Here is a 21,386-nt window from a genome sequence, read left to right on the forward strand (position 1 = left end):
CAGGGTGAACTCACATGCACCGTTGCCCAGGGACAAGAGCAGCATTCCCGTAGGACTGGGAGAGCAACAAAACTGTTACCAAGGTATTCAATTCAGGTTTCATGGACTCCTCCCTCAAGGTAAATTACATACTATTTGATCGCTCTTTATTCACATAATAAGGAAGACAAGGTCTGACTACTTAGCTGAATCAGAAAAGACAAAAAATGGATTCTGGAAAGAGAGGTTCCACACAGCACTGCCTCAGACAAACCATCTCACCCAAAACATAGCAGGGATTTCATACGAGGGAGAATGGGATTACATTCAGCCAAACATGACTAATACAGCATTGGAATGAACTTGCTGTGTCAGAATTTTTTTTTCCCAAGCCAAAGATGAAAGTTGGTAAGATGCAGAGTCAGAACTGCATTAGTTTCAGAAGGGCAAACGCTCACTAACATAGCAAATGATAGATGCTGTGAACTGAAAATCATGCTGGGAATTAAGAGAAGAGCAGGGACCAAATCAGAAATGGAGATCTATGCTTATCCCTGAGAACTTTGCACATGTGCTGAAACAGGGGGTGACAGAAGTAAGCTACATCAAATGTGTTTGGGAAAAGGGCTCAGTTAGATTAAGACATCCAGACTTTCTCTGCTATCGTAAGTTCTTTTTATAGAAATGTTTATTGTTTTATATTTTGCTCGAAATGAAAACTTCCCCAAAAAACCTTCCCCCAACTGATACCCCTGGGAATCTTAAGTCCTTTCTCATCTTCAGCAAATTTTTGTCAAACACAAGATTCAGAAGAAACAGATGCCAAAGAAGAAATGACATTTTCAGGGACTACAGTCTCCGTAGCTCTGGCTTAAACCCCTCTGAGATTTTGGGGAATGGTCCCTCACAGCAAGTCAAACCACACATCAGCCGCTTTCCAGTATAGCTGAAAATCATAGCTGCAAGCATTTTGCTCCTTCCCAGGGTGGTAGTTCTGCAAACAAGCAGGAATCCAAAAGACTCCCATGGACAAACCAGGCAGAACCAGTGCCATCCTTCAAGCCACAGCACGTGGCAGGCCAAAGACTTTGGAAGTCTACGATATCAGAGGAGGAATGTTAGAACAAAAGTCATGCAGGAAAGGCACATTGTCGTTATAATTCTCCCAGAGGAGGTCGCTAACTTGTGTGCTACAGATTTACGTAATAAAGCCAAGGAGGTAACAGAGGGCCTATTTGCCATGTAACTGATAATCACATTGGCAAGTTTTGCAAGTTCATTTGTTTCATTGTCCTTTCAAAGAATTATGGCTATTCATAAGACTTGCAAAAGCCTGTGCTTTTAGATGAAGCTGTGAACAAGCAATGAAAGAAACGCATCTAAACATCTGTGACTTCAGACACGTGGGGCTGTCCGTGCGCTCTTCAAATATACATAGCCAGATTTCTCCTGATCACAGGAGGGGTAACCAGCCAGCGGTGCTGGAGAAGACAGCTGCTTTCAGGCATGTGACAAGGCCATCCACAATGTAAATTCTTCTGGGAATCCATCCAAAAGCATTCAAAGGATAACTGAATGGCATTTATACATTCAAAGAGAAAAAGGGCTAAAGGCTGGGAAACTAATATTTATTCAAAATAGTCAAGCTTGACAGGCAAGTAAGTGATTACACCACAAAGACTGCACATCTCTGTTCTGCCTTCCCTTGCTATATCATGGGCTAATCTTTCTACAATATGATTATCTGCTACAGGGTAAATAAAGCCTTTCGCCTACAAGAAGTTGGCTCTATTTCACCTATGTGCGCTAGACCAAAATCCATCTGTATGACCCAGTCACCTGCAGTCCACTCCTTCAAAGCCTGTCTGGATGGTGTTAGTCAGCCAGCTCCCCATCAGAAGGGGAAACACTCCTTTCCCCTCCTACTGATGGAAAATACAACAAGGGGGAATCTAGGGCCAGATACATATCGTTATTTAGGTACTTAAGGACATACTGTGACGAGGTGATTTTTAAACATATGCAGATAAGCTCACACCCAAACCAATGGATTGCGGAAATCTCAGAAAGGGTTTACTTCTACCTTTTTGGACTGCAGATCATCGTCACATTTTTGCCCAACCCCAAGTTGCACCTCTTTTTCATCCCACTTTCTAACTGCGTTTCCTCACTTTTCCTCACTTCACCTTCTGTGTGTTGAGCAGCTTCCCTCCTCTGGCGCAATTTGACTTTCTGATCTTGCCTCAACAGGAACACTAAGCTTTCATCAAGGTCCCAGTGGTGATTCAACGGCCACTTGCACAGATGGCTGTAAGCAGGAGGTACTAAGTGATGCAAATTGATGTATTGTTTGTTTCAACTCCACGTGTGGTGAGAACTGATATGAACAATGCACTCCCTCAAACACTTCTCCTCCAGGTTATCAGCCTCTGATCTTAATCCCAGGAGTCGATGTCATAATTCACAACACTAAATGAGTGTGAATTCCCCTAGGCAGGGACCTTATCTCACTTTGTATTGAAAGAGCCATGCAAGCTTATGGCAATAGTGCAATTAAGTAAAGGTTACAGAGGCCCAAAAGTGTTGGCCTGAGCTGTTCGGGAACACCTCTATTTTATTAGAGACCAGAGAAAGCAAAAGTAAGTGCTTTTATACGCTCTAACTCACGTGTCTCCTCCTGGCATTTTCACCAGTGGGACCTCCCAACCTAGCAGATTCCGGTACCAACACAGAAACTGCCAGCCTTGGGCACCTACCAGCATGCATGTGAGCAAGTGCTGTGATCTGAAGACAGCATTCAGCACACTGCAGAACAGTGACTCAATAACCTTGAAAGGAGTTTGCCATTTATTGCCACTAAAATCTTCCATTGGCTATCAGAAAGTTCTTGTGAGGCAAAGGTAGATAAGAAGCGAATACATGGGCAATAATATTTTAGTAACATGCTCTGTTTAGCCCTCTTGTCTGCACCTATCAAAATAGCACACCCTCTCTCAGCACACTGAACTCTAAAATAACAACCCCAAATGAGATAAAATAGCAATACAATCCCATCTCCAAATCACCTTCGAGGGAACTCCTGCTACAGACAGCAAAAATGATTCCTTCTCCTGGCTCATCCATGGGAAAATCACTCCACCAGGGCAGGCAAAGTTGCCACAGCACTGCCTTCATCTCAGCTAGTTCTTCTCCCAGCTAGAAAAGGAGCTGAGCCTGTATCCCCAGGCTCTCCTGATAATTCAGCTAAAGGCCTCCTTTTTCAGTAGTACCTACACTGCTTACCCTTCACGCAGGTCATGAACTACCTACACAGACTATTGGCAGTGGTACCCTCAAAGGCAAAAGTGCCTACAATACTCTAATAAGGGCATGCCCTTAAAATATACTTGCATCTGCCTATGACTCAACTGCAGATTTAACTGCAATACAGACAATGCCGGGACAATCAGATCAAGGTTGTCAAAGAACATTGCTTCTGGATGCAGTTCACGGGAAAGTCATCACTCTGTCTTGCCTCGTGGATCACCTCAACAGCTTGACTTCAAGAAGCCCATCCACAGCTCACCTTTCCGCTCACGTTTTCCCTCTGTGGTGGGGAAGGGCCCGAGTGCCTTGCCTCAGTCCTTCCTCTCGCACGTGGAAACTCAGTACCTAGGTCAAATTCAAGTTTTGGAGCTCAGTAGAGGAGCAAATGGATGAAAACCATGTGTGTTATAACGGAAGTTATATACTAGGTCAGATTAGGCAGTGCAGTGGTCTTCTTTGCCCTTTCAACCTACCCTTGAAAGTCATCACCTTCAAACACGTATTTAAGAGTGAGCACAATGGCTACATGCTCACACAGAATGGAGAACCTCTTGCTGGCACTTACAGGTGCATAAGCTGAAGAGTAGTCAGAGCACCTCCGGAGGTGTAAACTGACAGATTATGCCAAGAGGAGTAATTCAGCTGATGTCTGTAGGTGAGCAAGGGAAAACAGCTGCATAGTCCAGGCCTTAATCACATTTCACATATGTGCCAGCTTGGGGCAGTATGGTTAAAAACAAAACAAAAAAAATTGCCATTTGGGTCAACGAAATGCTATGAACTATTAGACACTACAAAAGCGCTGCAAATCTGCCTCTAAGGACTCAGGGCATTAAGTGCTTCTGAGTCTGTTTTGAGTCTGCAAAATGAGACAGCACAGAGGCGATGGCGACCTGAGCTGAGACCATGCACTGGTCCCATTGCTTCACTGGCTGAGGCTGTTGTATTAAGGGAAAGTTCAGGACCTGCTTCTGATACCCTGTGCAGTCATGGATGTAATCAGTCCATGCTCTTTTCCCAAAGTGCAGAGCACAGGAACACAACTCCTATCTCAGGGAAGAGCTTTGAAACGCACAGATAAAGGAGCATAAATCTCTTAAGTCATCAAGTTTTGCTCATTCAACAAGGAAAGATACAGCACACAGGCTTTCTTCAAGGTAGAGGGGGAAGGGTGAGCCAGGACTTCTTTTGTTGTGACATTTCAAGTGCCTTTAATGAGACATATCATTTGGATCAGGCTAAAGGACAAGGTTTAGTGGCTCTGTACTGCCAGTTGGCTCACCCCCTTTCTCATTAATTCCCAGCATCGCACATAGCAATCTGCTCTGTGCAGAGCTTCAATGCTTAGCAGTCCAAGGGAAATGAACTGCCCAGTAGCGACTGCCTTGCTTGGCCAAAACTCCGCATGCACAGTTGAAACTGCAGACAGGACCTGTATGCAGGAGGTACCTGTATGAATGCTGCATCTTATGCAGAGCGCTCATTTGGCGTTATTATTCGCACGATGGCACATCCAGGGTAGGGAGGAAGGACAGCAGTGGTTAACTGGACCCAAGCTCACTTAGACTTGAGAACCATTGTGTTCAATCTTAAAACTCTCCATTGGTGTCTTTAAGCAGCAGTCCAGTCCCAGGTCTCTTTTAGGTTGTCAGTATGGTAACCTGATGGTGCTATCAAGCATTTCAAGTCAAAGCAGTGATTAAGCCAGGTGCATCTACACTGTTAGTTATGCTTATGATCAAGCCTGGTGCTGAGACTAGATGATCCTACTGTAACCTCTGCAAGCCCATAATAAAAAGTTACTCTATCCTGAGCCCTAGTGCTGCCTGGAAAAGGTGGGCACAAGTGTTATCATGGCCCCATATTCATTTTCTCATATGGTTTTGACCTGTCTTGGTATGGGCAAAGTTGAGCATACCACATCCCTATCTATCAACAGTTGGCCCAAGATGCTTTGAACAATCAGGCTAAACAGCCAGCAGTGGGGACAGAAAGTCTCCTTTTAAAGAGATCAGGCCTATTCTTCATTTCAACATATGGACATGACTGCAGAAGTCAACAGATATGTGGACAACGCCTTACTGGAGAGAGCCTTCCTTATACGCTTGTTCTTCCGTCCATGATCCTCTGCCAGCAATCAGACAGAGGCTGAGTTTTTCCTACAGTGATGGTCTGCTAGAGGAAAAATACCCAAATATGGATTTAACTTCTTTCGGCTTAATTTCACTAAAGGCAACAAGGGCTCACCAGCATCCCTGTTGATACCCCATCAATTCACCACTGCACGTTTGATGATGGAACAGCCCTAGGTATTGCAGCAACAACTTCGCAGGTGAGCAGCTGAACCTGGTTTCAAATGGGATCAGCAGGAGCTCAGCGCAGTGGAGACCGTGCCCTGTAGTGGTGCTGAGTGCCAGTAAGCAAGCTCAATGTCACCTGCAGGAACGCTGCCTGGCTTAAGCACCCTCCATCCCTTATTAACCCCCCACCCCGATGTACTTTTCTTGCGCTGCAGGTTCTTTGTTTTTTCCCTCCAGCTCTGTGAGGATCAAGCAGACACACAGGGGAGTTTGGCGGCCCATTCTGAGAACTGCAGCGGCTCCCTGAGAAACTCAGCTGGCAGAAAACAGTCGGAGGGAAAATTCCACTGGCTTCTTGGATTCACCTCCCAGCTACTTCGCAGGCCCAATCTCTTCAGGGAAGAGTGCCAGATTTGACAAAACATAAGGCTTTTGCATTGAACATGTGCAGACTGGCACCCTCAAAGGAATAGGGGCAGGACTTATACATGCCACTGAAATAATTAAAGTAGAAAACCTTGGAATTAGAATTAAGGCTCAGAGGGAGGGAGGGAACAAATGGCTCCAGTCTGGTCCTGGAATAAGGGGGTGCATTGTCAGCAAAGGCACCGATACACCAGCACAGAGGAAAATCTCATTGTGTAGGTCCTCACTGCAATGAGTGCTGACATGCCCTTCTCCAGCTACATGCTGCAACTTGAATGCACTTCGCTACCCTCTAGGACTGGACAGGCACTCAGATTGCAGCAGTTTAATACAGTGTTCAGCACAGAAGAAATCCAGAGGGTTTAGCTAGCAAATTGCTGTCTGCCAGCAGATGTGGTGCACAGGATATCACCGGAGGGAAGGGCCCATCAGCTAAGAAATCGTTCTTGAGTGCTTTCTGGTCTCCCTGCAGAGATTGTCAACTGTCCCTTACAAAACGCTGCTAGAGACGTTAGATGGAGCCAGACAGCAGCAACATGGGTGGATTCAGGAGACTCACCAAGTTGTAGCACTGGTTAATACCAGCAGTAGGAGAATGATGCTCAGCGTCAGCCATCTTTCCACATCTCCTCTCCAACGCTAACCTCTACAAGAAATCAGCCAACTAGGAAAGGTTAAAAGAAATTAGGAAAAGCTGCAAGGCCAGTAAAATATTTGTACTAGCAAGATAAAGCCACTGACCACTTGAGCAGTTTATTTGTACATTATTCACCTTTTCTCCTGTGATTTTGCTATCAGATTGTCCTTTTAAATTGCAAGCTACGTGATATGGCATGTAACTCCTTACAGTGCTACTAACAGATAGTTAACTACAGCCACAGCCAGACACAGACCTCCTGAAACCACACATCTCCCACCTTTCTCAGTGCCACTAGCACTCAGGGCAGACAGCTGAGGCAAAGTCCAGGGAAGCAAAGGCTGATGATGACATTTGCTAAAGGCAGTGGGAACTAGTCAGTACCATGTTCTAAGGATGACCTTCAAAAACCTAAGACTGCTATTTACAGGACCACACACAGCCATAAAGGTGATGGGGGCATGAGATATTCTCCATCCGTTGACAAAGAGCATGCCATGAAGTGGCCATACCATTAGTAGCATAACAGATATCTCCCTGTACTTTGCTAAAAATTTGTCCTTGCCTACATTTGATCGCTACTGATACTTTTTTTTACAGGCTCACCTAATTTTAATTACAGATTCTTTTTATTTAAATGGGTTCCATCTATCTTCCAAGTGGCAAAACACACACAAAAAAAACCCATTCCTCCCTATTTCTCTAGATTCCTTATATTTTCATAGCACAAGAAAGCAGTGGAAACTAGGGTATCTCTGGAACCAGATCTGCCATTGATGCTTTTGTACAAGTACTGAGGGAGGACATTAGCCAAGTGGCATAAAAATTGCTGTACTTCCCTATGGTCCTTAAAAAAGATTTGTCGTGAAGAAAAAGGACACTTGATAAATATGGAAGGCTTCCTGTTTTGGGTGTTGGATCGGAGGCAGCCTTCAGAAATCTTAGACACTCTCTCAGCACAAAAGCAGAGGAAAAGGTCATTACAGCTGATACCGAGTCTGAATCATATCAATCAACAGTAGATGACTAGAACCATTCCTTCATGCCCACACTCAGCTTGTGCCAGATGGCTTCCTGTACATCACCGCAGTTCAACAACTTGCATCAGCAAGATGCTGCTCTGAAAGCATGCCTTGTAGTCAAGTCGCTCTCAGTGAATTTGCACACGTGCAATTGTCTGGAACGTGGTACATGAGCCTGCTGATACAGTGCAAGAAGAAAAATGGAGTCAAGCTCCCTTGCTCCCAGCAAAACTGCCAGAGCTAGCCCTTTCCAGGGCTGAAGAATAAGACGCTAATTTGCATTTCACCTCAGACTGGCACCTTTGCTGTGTTTCAATGCCTCTGAGAAAGCACAAATCACAGCCTGAGAGCAGAGACTAATGTTTGAAGAATTTTATTTGCAAAAAACACCTTTCTTCCACTTATGTGAGTTGCCTACCTAAGCTGTATGCCCCTCAGATAGGAGGGAGCAAAATGCTGGTCAGCACAGGCAGTTTCTTGTTTGTATATACTGTGTTGTCAGGGCTTTTAACAAGCCTAAGAACACCGGTATGGCAAAAGGCAAATGCAATTTGTCTGCTGGAAAGGAGGAGAGAAAAGATCAAAAGATTAACATACTTCTGGTATCTCTATTAGTGGCTGAAAATGGAGACTCAGCAAAGCACTTAGATACACAAGACATAACTCTTCAGAGCGCATGGCGCTCTGGAATGCACGCCGAGCAAGGACAAGCAACATACCGGTGTCTGAGCATCAGACAAATGCCTGGTAAAACCCATCCCAAATATCTCAAACTGGGCTACAAGTCTTCATTTACCTCACAGGACGCAACATTTACCTGCTCGAGACATTGCACGATTCCAGCTGCCCAACAAAGCATTAACTCTTCCTAACCACCAGACATGTTCCAAGACATGGTCTTAAACACACGGTCTGAAGGCAAAAGTCATAGTGTGTTGTCAGCAGGAGGAGTATACAATTTCAGAACAAAATAGCACTTTTTAAAGCAAATTGGTGTGTGATGTGGAGGGGATCATTTTTCAAGTATTTTGCAAACATTTACAGTTAAAGATTTTCACCTCTCTATTTTCAAGCTGGGGAAACATTTCACTACTAATAGTGAGATCATATTTCTCATGGTCTGAAAAAGTAGTCTGAAAAAAACAACCAAATCCAAAAGACTGATACTTCTGCACTACACTGGTGACCCTGCTAGCAGGACGTGATAGGTTTTACACCCAAGAGCTAGGCAACTTCTTGTCCACCATTTCTTCCAGGTGTCCTCCGTACCCCGAGGCTACCTCGGTTGAAGTCAGTGGCCTGACAGCTGCTCAGCAAGATGGCACCCACTTCTTTGCCATGGTTCAAGCATTTGTAAGCACTGTGCAATCATTATGGGCTGTACTCCCTATACTTTAGAAAGCAACAAAATTTTCTTCCGACCATTTCCGTAAGTACTGGATCAGACCCTAAATTACTGTATTCACACCACTGTAAGGAAAATTCAGCCTGCCATATAGAGTGGGCAAGATTTACCAGCTATTCGTCCAGAGGCCAAAACAAAGTGAAACATCAGAGAGGAAGAGGTTCATGATGACTGTGAACTGCAGCTATTCTTACCATTGATTGTTTAGGCCTCACTGCAGCAACATGCTTTAGGCGTGGACTTTACTTAAAGATCAGAGTTGGTGAGACCCACTGTGCTAAGAATGGGAAAATCGCAACCCCAAAAAGTTGGTAGAACAAATAGACAAAAATCACACACAGCCCATGACGGAAAATGGGGAAGCTAGCCAGAAAAGGTGTATAACAGATTGGATAAGAGTGCGGATCTCTCATCCACCGTTTCTGCCACTCAGATGCCCAGATTACTCTGCTGACCGCAGCATATGTTACTTCTCACAGATCTCCTGAAAGTTAGGGAACAAAGGGAAGACCTGGCATCAGTGTTGTGGGGAAGTAGTTAGGTCTCAGGCACAGAAAGTAGAACTCATTACTAAGCAGCTTTTTCTTACATTGGCTATGGGAGCCCTCCAGTGGCTGCACACCCGCTGCTGTCCAGAAGAGGAATCACAGAGGTGCATCTGTCCCGCTCCCCAAACAGGAGAGAGGCAGCAGGCTCCTATAGTGGACTAGCCTCAAGGAGGAGAGGAGGGAATCACTCTTGCCTCAGGTCTGAAGCAAAAGCCGCAAACTTCAAGCTAAGCCCAGAGAGGGAATACCCACTCCAAGACTAAACTTAATGTCACTGGATCACTAAATGGGAGAGAAGAGTGAGGGGGGGCACAAGCAGCATTTCATAAGCCCTGATCTCTGCATCTCAGCAAACTGCACAGCAAGTTTGCTAAGGCTAAGCCCAGGAGGAAATAGCAAGTATTTGCATACGGATTCTGAGCAAAAGCTGGAGCTCAACTTATTTCAAATGCAGGATAACAAGAAGGAGGAAAATGATTCATCATCTGTCAGAATCATGGGAATCTGGGCAGAACGATACCACGGGGCACTACAAGAGTGAGATCACAAATCTCTGCACCTGCTCCACGTCCATGATATTCAAGATATTCATGATGCTGAAGATATTCAAAACACATGCAATTCCTGCCACCAGCACAAAGCCATCAGAGCTAGGGAAGCCTGGTCAGTGATCTGTTCTACTTCACGCCTCACCACAAGTGAGATTGCAGCCTTTCTACCCACATCTCTAGTGCTGGTTCTCACATGGTAAACCAGAGAGGTCCTTTGTGTGATGCCCTGCATGACATGCACCATCAGATTCACCCAGTGAGCCCTGTGGATGGTCAGAAATATGTATTTTCGAAAGCGGTGGAGGAGCCTACTGCTGTTCTCACCCAGCCTTACAGGCAGTAGATGATATCTTCTAGATAGGTGGCTGGAAGACTTGCTTGGAAATAGAAAACCCAAGGGCCAAAGCCACTGGAATAAACACAAGACAAAACAAAGCCCATCTACAGAGATGTAGGCCAGCAGAATCTATTCCTACAAGTCCAAAAGTATATTTCTCACTGATATGATGAAGGGGAGAGATTCTCATGATGAGAAGTAGCCACATCATTTCCAAAACAATCTCAAACAACAACAGCTTGGGGCACAGTGGTCAAAGGCCACTGAAAGAGGTGGGGTTCTACATCCAGGGATGACAGCAACCAGGAAGCACAAGGGGTAGAGCACAGCGGGCTTGCAGAGTCCAGATTCAAAATGAACTGCCTCAAGCAAGGAGAGTGAGGGTCTCACTTGCTGTCCTCCTTTGGTAGGACTTCCTCATGATCAGCAACCAGGGGGCACCTGAAAGCTGGTCCCTTTTGTCCCATCACACACATGGAGTGGGAGTTTACAGCCCCAGTCTGCAGCCCCCATCCCACCCCCCCCACTTCAGCTGGAAAGTGGTAATGCTTTGATTTCCTCCCTTCTATTTTTCACATGATTGACCACGAAACTATTAATATCTGAATCCAGTTCCAGTTCAGCCAGACAACTCATTCCCTCCAAGGAGACGAAAACCACAGCTTCTTCCATTCCTGGAAAAACGTTTTGTGGCTGCAAGACCAGTAGCTCAGACGTAGCTCTGGTTTGCTGATACATCTCAGTGGCGACCGTCAAGCAGCATGAAAGAGTTCGGTTTGTTTCTTCTCTGCCTCCTTTGCATCTTCAAGAAGGGTGAGTTCTGAACTTGTTTTTCTTCTCGCTGTAGTCAAAGTGCCAGTGGAATTTACTGGTACAACTAGTTCTCTAAGAATTGTCCAATCCATCATGCTGCTTAAAAGGATCCTGATTCCAGATGTTTGTGACAACACTGGAAAAACCTGAAGTTTGACTATGCAATTGTCAGAGGTGTCTTTGGTTTGTTTCCTTTCTGTCTTAATTTTTGGAGGGAATTCATCTTCATCTAACTTTCCCCTATGTTGTCAGTTAGATGCAGCATTTTCACCAGCATCCAGAAACGCTGCTTGACCTTCCTAGGAGTTATTTTGCAATGCATGCAATTTGCTCAAATTCAACTGAGCACTTAAGCTCATGTTTAAGTAGGTGCTTAACTTCCATTAAAATTAATGGGATTTGGTTAAGGGTACTGTCAAACACTACTTGCTAGAGCAGGGCTAGTTCTTAACGGTGTCTGTGGTGGTCTCCAGCTCTTGATCTTGTTATCATGTTTGTGACTGCAAATCCTTTCTACTGACAATTGGCAGAAGCACTTACCTGACAGCTCCTTTCAGGAGTTATCTTGCGTGAACAACTATTTTCTGCTATTTGCCTGTGACCTTTTATTTCTTATGAGGCCTTCAATCCCAGGAACAAACGGAGACTGGAAAAATAGCACGAGGAAGCTATGGAAGACCCACCATGTCGAAGCTTTAAGGATGTAACAAAAGCTCGACAAGGAAATTATACACCAGATGCTGACAATTCCGTCCACTCATAATCTGGGGTCTTCAGGTAGATAGTGTTTCTATAGAAATGGATGAAGTTAAAGACATTAGAAGGACTTATTTTTAACGCTATTTCTCATGTGGCAGGCGAGGGAATGTTTATGTGCTAACAGAATGCTCTTTGCTTAAGGTAAAACAAAGTGCAGATGAGAAACGTGGCAGAGAAAAGTAAATCACGTACCAAAAAGTACATGATTTGCAGTCCTCCAAAACTAAGGGGTTACACTGACACACTTGAGTACACAGATGAATTATTCAAGCCACGGTCAACAGTGACAGGAATGGAAACAGTAGAATGTCAGCCCTGCATTCTCTGTACTCACAGGTCTGCCTCTGATCAGAGAAACGGTCAGAGTTATGGTAAGATTCAGAAGATCCAAAAGAAATCAGAAAGCTAATCAATAGCAAAAAGGGCTAATTTTGTAGTGTCAAAATAAAGAACATGAAAGAAACTGGAAAGCAATAGCATTCTATCTTTGTACTGCCAGTTCCCAATGTTCAGAGTCCACGAGCTTCATGGAGCTGCCGTGGCCATGTAGCCTGCTGTATCAGACTACCCAGGCTGCGAAAGAAAATCGTATTGTTATAGCAAATGACAAGGCAGCCCAACTCCAGACCTCAGGTGATTAAAATACCGGCTTGGCACCAACCGCAGAAAAATAACTTAAAGAGAATCAGTCCTGTACTGGCCTTGGTACATTGTGAAGCATACAACAGGTTAGTACTAGCTGCCCAGTCATGGAGAGATTTGCCAAATGTTACAGAGAACAGATATGAGAATAAGGAATAGCCCTTATCTTCAAATTTACTTGTACTGATTAACCTGACAGCTGAATGCCCACAAATCACAGTGAAGCCAGCAGGATCAGGGATCTGCAGCAATTATTTATTGGAGGCCGTTACATTTTCCCCAAGTATTTTCCTCTCAGCTACTGACGGGAACACTACTAACTTGATGAAGCCACCAATGAAGCTTTTTAAGACATAGATGTAGCCAAAGACATTCCTGAAGCCACAATCTGGTGCAACAGCTGTTGTAACTGCCATCACAGTCAGTAAATATACATATCCATATAGAAAGGGAAGGGCTTCCTACAGTTCACGTTTGTTAATGCTAGGGGTTACCGGTGGATGGAAGTGGGATGAGACACCAAGTCTTCCCTAAATATGCATCAAAGAGGGGGTGCGCTGCTTCGGCTGAAGGCTATTTTAATCAGATAGAAATAATCAAATTGAGTCTGGAGGCTATAAGGTTCAACTCCTCCAACAGTGCTAGGATTCACCATGGCCAGATTTGGCCAAAAGAGCAAAATTCCAACCGTTTGCAACATATCAGCTGGAAAATTCAAAATTTCCCCTGTTGTGACAGAAGGACAAGGCCTGCCTGGGAAGTTACCGGCAGCTAGAGTCCATATGATGATAACCTGCTCTGATAACAGAGGGCTTCCTTCCTCCTACAAATCACATGGGAGGAGAGAGAGGGAACTTATCTATTCACACCAACCTTCGTAAGATGAGCATCTCCGAGTCTATATTTGTGAATAAGATATGAGAGGATCTAAATAAGAGGTCACTGTGTGACAACAGCAGCATTAGCTGTTAAAAATATCAGACGTTACTACCCTCCCCAGAAATAATGCAACCACCAACTCATTTGCATAACAAATTCTAAAACACAGGAGTGTGTGTGCGTGCATTGGGGCACGCTCAAATACAGGGCTATCCTACTGTATTTCAGTGCTGATAGTCATTGAATTTCTGGATACGTTCAAAACTTTTTTGCTTTTTTTCAAATTCCTCGCCTCCAAGCACACAAAAGAAACAAGTGGCAACTGCAAAAGACTTATCACAACTTAAGGTGCTACTGAAAAGCAAGATGCCTGCTCAGACAGCAAACTGCTTTCAACATGAGCTAGCTAGACAGTCCCCTCAGTTCAACTGAAGATCAGTAACTAGGCACACCACAGTGACACAGCTGTTTAATCACCTAGAAGCCCTCAGCAAGAGCCTCAGTCAGCACAGGGCCCACCAAGGGAACAGAGCACCCATTTTGACTAAGATTAGAGTAGATGCAGAAAGGATTCCCTAGAATTTTCCTCTCCTTCCCCATTCAACGCTCCAGGTAAATCAGTCTCAATTGTTTCTTTTTGCTTCTAGGTCTGCAGTCCAGTGGCTGGTCCATTCAAGTCCCATCTGATGTTACTGGTGAATTAGGGAAGACGGTCATTCTGCCCTGTACTTTCACACACCCCTACAAAATATTTGACCGGACCCTCACTGCCATTTGGAGGATCAGGGAACCTTACAATGGTACAGTCGTTTTCAAGTGCGTTGCTCAAGGCTCCAGTGAACTCTGTAAGACTGCTGTCAGCTATAAAAACAAATACAAACTGCTTGGCAACCCACGGCACAAGGATCTTACCATCAGGATCGACAATCTGACCTGGAGTGACAGTGAGAGATATTTTTGTCGAGTGGAGCTCTCTGGAGATATTCACGACAAGTATGAAAGCAGGAATGGGATAAAGCTCCATTTGATCGGTAAGAGAACATGAGAGCCAAAAGAGGCACCACCACCCCATGGGGAAGTGAGAGCGCCAAAAAGATGAGGAAATTGATGAGACCAACCAGACCAGTGACAACAGATGTTCACCTGAGATGCTCTTCCAAAGGGCTGGCTATTCTAACCCTAGTCAGCCTGGGAAAAAAATCTTAACAACGGGGCTGGGTACACTCTTCACCCTCTAAAGTCTTCCAGTATGAGGTGATACGCACAACACAAGGAACGGAATAGGAATAAAACAGAGCAGAAAATGTGATAAGGAAACAGCCAGCCCCTCTGGCTGCCAGGGGTAAGGGTCAGCCAAGTCCGGGGCCTCCCACTTCTTCCCTGCAGCAGAAAATCTGTGCAGCTAGCAGTCAGCAGCTCATGGGGTAGGGTTAAAGATATCCTTTTTGTCAGGACTTAAACTGGAGAGCTCAGCCGGTGAGTATGTGTTAGGAAACAGGCCTGCATGATAACAGGGGCTCAGGAGGACAAGATATCTGGCACCCCTGTGCCAGGATTTGTAGGTCTAAACTTCTCTGGAGCACGAAAGGGTAAGTACAAACAACTCTGACAAAAGTCAGATCCTAGGAGCTGGCATACCATCTTCATAGCTCTCTATGAAGAGGCCTCTCTATTCTTCCCCTCTCACAGCCACACTTACTACCACCATCAAGCTGCTTCATTACAGCGCCTTGTCCTCACCACACAGGATCACAACCAGGCCACAAGCTCCTTGGTCTCACCAGAGCGTGGAGCTGCACCTGGATTAGGGGAGGCAAGGAGGAGCTTCACCTTCTCTTGAAGGTGTTCACAATCTCCAGCCTGGACTGTGAACCCTGAGCAGAAAAACCCTGAGCTTGTACTGAGGCCTGTTACCTGTCCCTGTCTGCGAAAGCAGCATCTGAAGCTGCTTTAGTTGCATGTAGCTAACTGAACATAATATTGTCCCACTGGAGACAGTGCAGTCCCAGGCATCTCCAGACTTGGCCAGAGATCCCTTAAAAACCACAGGTGCAACAGGGACAAGGCAAAGCATCTTCGACAGACTGCTAGACAGCAGTCACACAAGGTGAAATGCCTATCCACACCTTATCAGTGACAGAAAAAAAAAAAGAAGCTGCAAGAGGGACATATGAATCCCCAAATGAGTTCAGGACCCAGGCAACAGTTGTTAATGGGCATGATGGACGTACACAGGGACAGGACAGGACATGCTCCTTCCTGAGGAGTCTGTAGTCTAAACAGACACAGGCCAGGAGGGAAATACAGACACAGCGACAAACCACACAGCAGCTCGATGCCAAAACCTCCGTCTCAAAGTTACACCTTGCCCCCACCCCAGCATCACACTGCTCCTACTGAAACCCATAAGGCCTTCACAGTACAGAAATCCAGCATAAGAACTCGCTGCTGCAGCAGGACTTCTTGTTCTTTTTCAGCTGATAATCTGGCTGAAAAAATACCTTCTTCCAGGGCTGCTTAGCATGACAGGGACACGGCAGAGTGAGAAGAGGGTGAATTTCCAGCACAGACCACACAACTCTACCTGCACCTCTTCACTGTGTTCCCTCGCAGGCACGTCCAGGGCTCCCACACTGCGTGTGGCAAACTCACCCCCAGGCTGCTATGTGCTCGAATCACACCAAGCATTCAATTATAAGGAGACCCAGTTCAGGAAAACTCTAATTCTATGTCTGAGGGTGTGCTTACAGATGTAGAGAGTGCTGGTAGACGCACAAGGTCTCGGGAAGAGACTCAGACCTTAACCAAGAGTGCAGAGATACTGTGCGTTGCATCATTTTGCTTGTGAAGTGAAACTGCCTTACCTCTGCTGTGCACTGCGGGGCTCCAGACAAGGTACAAGCATGAGTTAAGTTACTTCTCAGGAACTTCTGTGTATTGGAAGCTCTCATTTAGAGCAGCTCCTTGGCTTTCTTAAGTACCCCTATCCAGAGCATGACCAGGGCAGAACGGCAGCAAGATTTGTGTCCTAGAGGCTGCCTGAATTTAAACACTAGAGGCATGATAACCAGCCTTACCCTCCTCCATCTCTCCAGTTCCCTGTATAGTTCCCTCCGCACCTTGGCCAACAGATCTAGCAGGAGAACACCAGTGGTTAAGACTAGCTTGGTCATGTCAGCCACACTTCCTTGGGAGACTAGACCAAATGTGACGTGTCTAATAAAACCTCTCAACATTCTGCTTCCCCCAAATGCTCTTCACCACTGTTCATTCAGTCATACAATCTCACGTGCTTCACGTACAGGATATGCAGTTAATAGCCCTGTCTTAGTATCAATGTGCTACCCTAAAGCAACCAGGGGGCCAAACCTGGTGGTCACTATCAGGCTGGAGTGAAACACCAAATACAGACTGTACCAGAGAGGGGAAAGGAAGTAAGTGTCCGGACAATAATTCATCAAACCTGGCAAGTCTCAAGCACTGAGCAAAGGACTTGCACAAATGGACCCCTCCTCATGGGCTCTGCAGGTCACAAACCAAGGGAAGAGCCGTGACATACTCAGAAGAGAGCACCACAGTCACCTGCTCCGTGACCCACTGCCAGATGCAGCCAGCCTGTCCGAAAAGCTGACTGGCTGTACCCACTGCCTAAGTCACAGATGGCACTGGGCTGTAATTTATGGTAAAACCACAGAAAACAGCCCATCTTCAAGGATGGTTGCCCTGCTATAGCACAGTGCCTCTGCCTTGTCCCATCACACCAGGGTGACGTGGGCTGAAGTCAATAACAACTTAGTAATCTGCCTAAGAAACAGCAGGGATAAAACACAGTTCTCATCTCTACGCATCAAGTGAAAAAGTGGGGGGGAAAAGTAAAGTGAAAAGTGAAAGTGAAATTTGATCCCAGTGGTACCCTGTTATAGCATGTTGAGAGTCTGCTATGACCAAACATTTTGCATGAGAGCTGGCTTTGAAACTCAACACACTCTCTCTCTTTTGCTCCCATTTCTGCAGCTGCCCCCAGGATCATCAACATCACCGTTAGCTCGAATGGAGATCGTACCTTCAAAGCACGCTGCACAGCTGAAGGGGAGCCAGCACCTTCCCTGACATGGACCGGCCCTCACTCCAGCAACTTCACCTCCGTCACGAACACGAATCACCAGGTCACCAAAGAGCTCCAGTACCTGACACACGATGGAAAATACACATGTACTGCTGTCAACAGCCACGGGAGAGCAGAAGGGGCTGTGTACTTCTATAAATTCAAAACGTCCAACAGCTCCCTTTTCCTGATCCTGATTTTTGTACCGTTGGGAATTAAAGTACTTGTTTTGCTGGTGATAGTGAGCTTTACTGTTTTCTGGAGAGGAGGTACGTATCGCTCACTATTTCCTTTCGTAGTCTTCCTCCATCAGACCGGTAACAAGCAAAGCAACGCAGCAGATAAAATCAGGCAGGAGATTTTTTTACGATTATTTTCCACCTTAGGAAAATGACATTTATAATGGGAAATCCAAGAACAAGTAAAAGGAAACTCCTGGCTGGCTGGTCACAGCCTGCAGAAGTGAGGTCTTATTCTGGAAGGAATCTTTAAAAAGATGCAGTGAACAGGAGTTTCCCTAAGCTTGAGGAGAAACGTTAATAAACTAACAGATGTGCAATTAGCTGAGAAACCGCTGCCTACGAAGTCAGATTTTTGTTTTGTTTTTTTTTTGTTTTTTTCTGGGGGGAAGTAGACTAATTACTAACTTTTTCCATTTAGCCCTTGGGCAGGATTTACCTTCACTGCATTCCACCAAATAGTTTAATTTCCCAGGGTCAGCATCCTCATTTTACAGATTGCCCATCTCAGTCCCCACGGCCTCGATATCAGAGTGCTTCATAATCATTAGTGAAATCTCATCTTCCCAGTGTGCCAAGGCCATGGGAGCAGGGAAACATCTAGTTGTCAGAGATGAGAAACAGCTCACAGCGAACTAAGAGACTGCCCAAAGGTCATACAAGAAACCTCCAGCCAAGAAACCCAAAGGCCCCTGGCTCCCAGCAGAGCACCCAGCCTAACACATCATTGCTTTTGTGCTACACTGCAGTGAGGATCAGTCCAGGAAGAGTTCCTGGGTCTGGGTCTCAGGCCAAAAGAAACGTGACACCAACAGGTATAAAAATAGTCTGATAGCAGCAGCTTGCAGGGAGCTACTACTTGCCTTGAACTGCAGGAGGTATAAGAACAGCCAGAAGTACTTTGCTCCTTATATTCAGGTGCCTAATTCCTACCCTCCTGAAGGCTAACCACAGAACTAATCAAACTTTTTTTCCCCCATTCACTGGCATTTTATAATCACCCTGTAGTGCAGTTTCCCTAGAACTCTAGGTCAGTTGTGGCTTCCCAGCTCACTCTGACCACACGGCTAACTCGCATCTTCCTTCTTGGTTAACAGGTCCCTTCACTACCCCAACCAGCCTGGCCCGGTAAGAACATCCTGCCTTCTATTCATGTCATCCAGTAGAAAGTTGGAGATGGCCAAGGAGAGAAACTTGGCCTTGGTCTTGGCAACAACCTTCTGGCCTGAGAGCAGGCTTCTGGGACAAGGACAGGGCTGGGCTGATGGCCAAGTGACCCCACATGAGGGACCACGGCCCGGGCACTGCAGGGAGCGCGTTCTGGCTTGGGTATAGGTGAGAACACACCCTACTGATTTGAGGATGAGCTGCTCTGAGCATAAGCGCCTTGGGCAGCAGCTTGCAGAGATTAGACGTAGCAGCAGCAAGGGACTAGCAAAAAGTTCAGGTGGGCCACTGGCCCAGAACACGGTAGGAAGCTGTGATGAACTAGCAAAAGAACCATCCACCCCTGGGATGGGTGCAGGAACCGGTGGGATGGGGTCACGTCCAACCTGAGTTACCCTGTAACCCTTACTTGATGTCTCCTTCCCTCTTGCACATCCAAGAAACGTGGTCATCTGAGCAAGACGCTTAGGTGCACACCAGCAGAGGCAGAGGGGACTTGCAGGTAATTAGGAAAAACATTTAATTGTAGAAGCATAGCTCTGCTGATTTAACAGTCTAAATGATACCGCATCCTTCACTGCAGTATCATGTATTTGTATCATGACAGAAAATGAAAGCTTAAAAGCCAAGATGCTCCATGCTCTGCATATGCATTAGAAGACCCTTAACACTATTTCTAAAGTGGGAGAGGTTTGTCACTACCCTCTTTAGCTTCTGAAACAGCAGACAAGCAGTAGTTAATGCTAATAGTGTTGGAGGTCATTCCGGAGCCTTTAAGATGCAAAACATTAGATGCAAATCAGATACTGAAGAACCATCTGCTATAGAATGGAGGATCCATAAGCAACAGTATAACACATCCTCTGATGCTCCTTAACTCTTAGCTGACGCCACACAGAAAGACTAGTGCAGCCAAAAATGCATCTTCACCTTATTCACTTCTCTCATTGTCAGGCCACAGTCACAGGACTCCACCTATGAGAACCTGGACCGCAGGCACTGCGGCAGCCCCACTTCGCTAACAGAACGAACTGCAGCACCACGAAGTTAAGGATCTGGTCTGTGACACTTGTACCTGCTTGCGCGGTTTGATTTCCTGCTTGTCAGGTGCAAAATCAGGTCATTTTAGGGTGCTTAGCTCCCCAAATATAAGACTGCAATTGACTGATATGTGGAAGATCAAACAGGACTTCCAGGTACATGTTCTCCCTCCTGGCTGTGACTTACAAGCATGAGCAGCCATCAAAGGGAAGACGGATAAAGAGAAGGATGCAAAGGGAAGATAAAAAGGCGGCTGGAGCTGGAAGAGCAGAAGAGTCGTCTACTCAATCTGTAGTTTTCAGGCTGTATCAAGATAGCGCTTAGCAAGCAGATGGGAGTCTACCATTTCCTCCTGTCTTGAAGTAACTTTTTTTGCTACAAACTTTTTTTCAGAACTACTTTTTCTCCACTCCACTTTTCCAAATACATGCAGCTTATTAGAGCCAGCAACTGGACTATTCTGCTATTTGAAACTTCAGGTGTGAAGAAAAACTGTTGCAATTTCTGTAGATTTTTTCTTTTTTAATTCCTTAACTTCCAAAAGAGGTGTTCTGGAACTTTAAAAGAAATCTTAACTTTCAAGAGGAGCCCAAACAAAATGAAAACAGGAAAAGAGAAGTCTTCAGAAAGCTGGGAGAGTTGAAAACAGGAAATTGAAAAGGTGGTCTGTACTGCAAGTTCACTTGCAGCTCTTGCTAGTACTACCACAACTGGTACATAAGTAAGTGCACATGCACACACAAGCACTACCTCAGGGCTTTGAGATAAATGTCATGACCATCTGCCATTACTTCTTATTCAGGCCAAATACAAAAAACCCTGGTCTGGGTCACTTGTGAATGGTGAAAGAATGGGACCAACGCATTGCCAGTGCCAGAAAACAGCACTAGGCTAGAATACAGGGCCACATCCATTTATCCCTTTGGCCAAAGGGTGTTCTTTCACCATGCATGAGTAGACAGACCAAGATCTCAGCTTTCATAAAGCATTTTAAAGGGGGGAGAGGGTGCAAGGAGACTTCCCATGCTTTTCCTCCCTCTGTTTAGAAATACTTTTTTAAGATTTGATTTGGGAACAAAAATACAAGTATGGTAGAGTAAGTGGATTTGTATTCTTCCCTCCTACCAGTGCTAAATTAGATCAGTTTAAGACAAACGGAGACGGCACATGCAAGCTCTTTACCGCATCAGGTGTAACACAGGACAGCCTGAATGCAAACAACCTTCACCA

At 45.5% G+C, this 21,386-nt stretch overlaps 1 protein-coding gene across 1 annotated transcript; it reads left to right on the forward strand.

Annotated features, from left to right (window-relative positions):
• Window positions 1-11,272: 11,272 nt before the first annotated feature.
• Window positions 11,273-20,166, forward strand: LOC104138533 (sialic acid-binding Ig-like lectin 15). Its single transcript, XM_068925950.1, has 5 exons — window positions 11,273-11,324; window positions 14,252-14,635; window positions 17,619-17,978; window positions 19,046-19,076; window positions 20,070-20,166. Exons 1-5 carry the CDS (start codon window positions 11,273-11,275, stop codon window positions 20,164-20,166), a joined length of 924 nt encoding a protein of 307 aa, XP_068782051.1.
• Window positions 20,167-21,386: the final 1,220 nt, after the last annotated feature.

The sequence above is a fragment of the Struthio camelus genome, chromosome W, assembly GCF_040807025.1.
Source record: "Struthio camelus isolate bStrCam1 chromosome W, bStrCam1.hap1, whole genome shotgun sequence".
Taxonomy (NCBI): domain Eukaryota; kingdom Metazoa; phylum Chordata; class Aves; order Struthioniformes; family Struthionidae; genus Struthio; species Struthio camelus.

What these genes read in the sequence shown, in the direction of transcription:
- LOC104138533 (XM_068925950.1), top strand. Translation starts at nt 11,273, where the DNA reads ATGAAAGAGTTCGGTTTGTTTCTTCTCTGCCTCCTTTGCATCTTCAAG. An exon ending in GATAAAGCTCCATTTGATCG is followed by an intron (nt 14,636 to 17,618) that starts GTAAGAGAACAT and finishes CCATTTCTGCAG; the next exon opens with CTGCCCCCAGGATCATCAAC. An exon ending in TACTGTTTTCTGGAGAGGAG is followed by an intron (nt 17,979 to 19,045) that starts GTACGTATCGCT and finishes CTTGGTTAACAG; the next exon opens with GTCCCTTCACTACCCCAACC.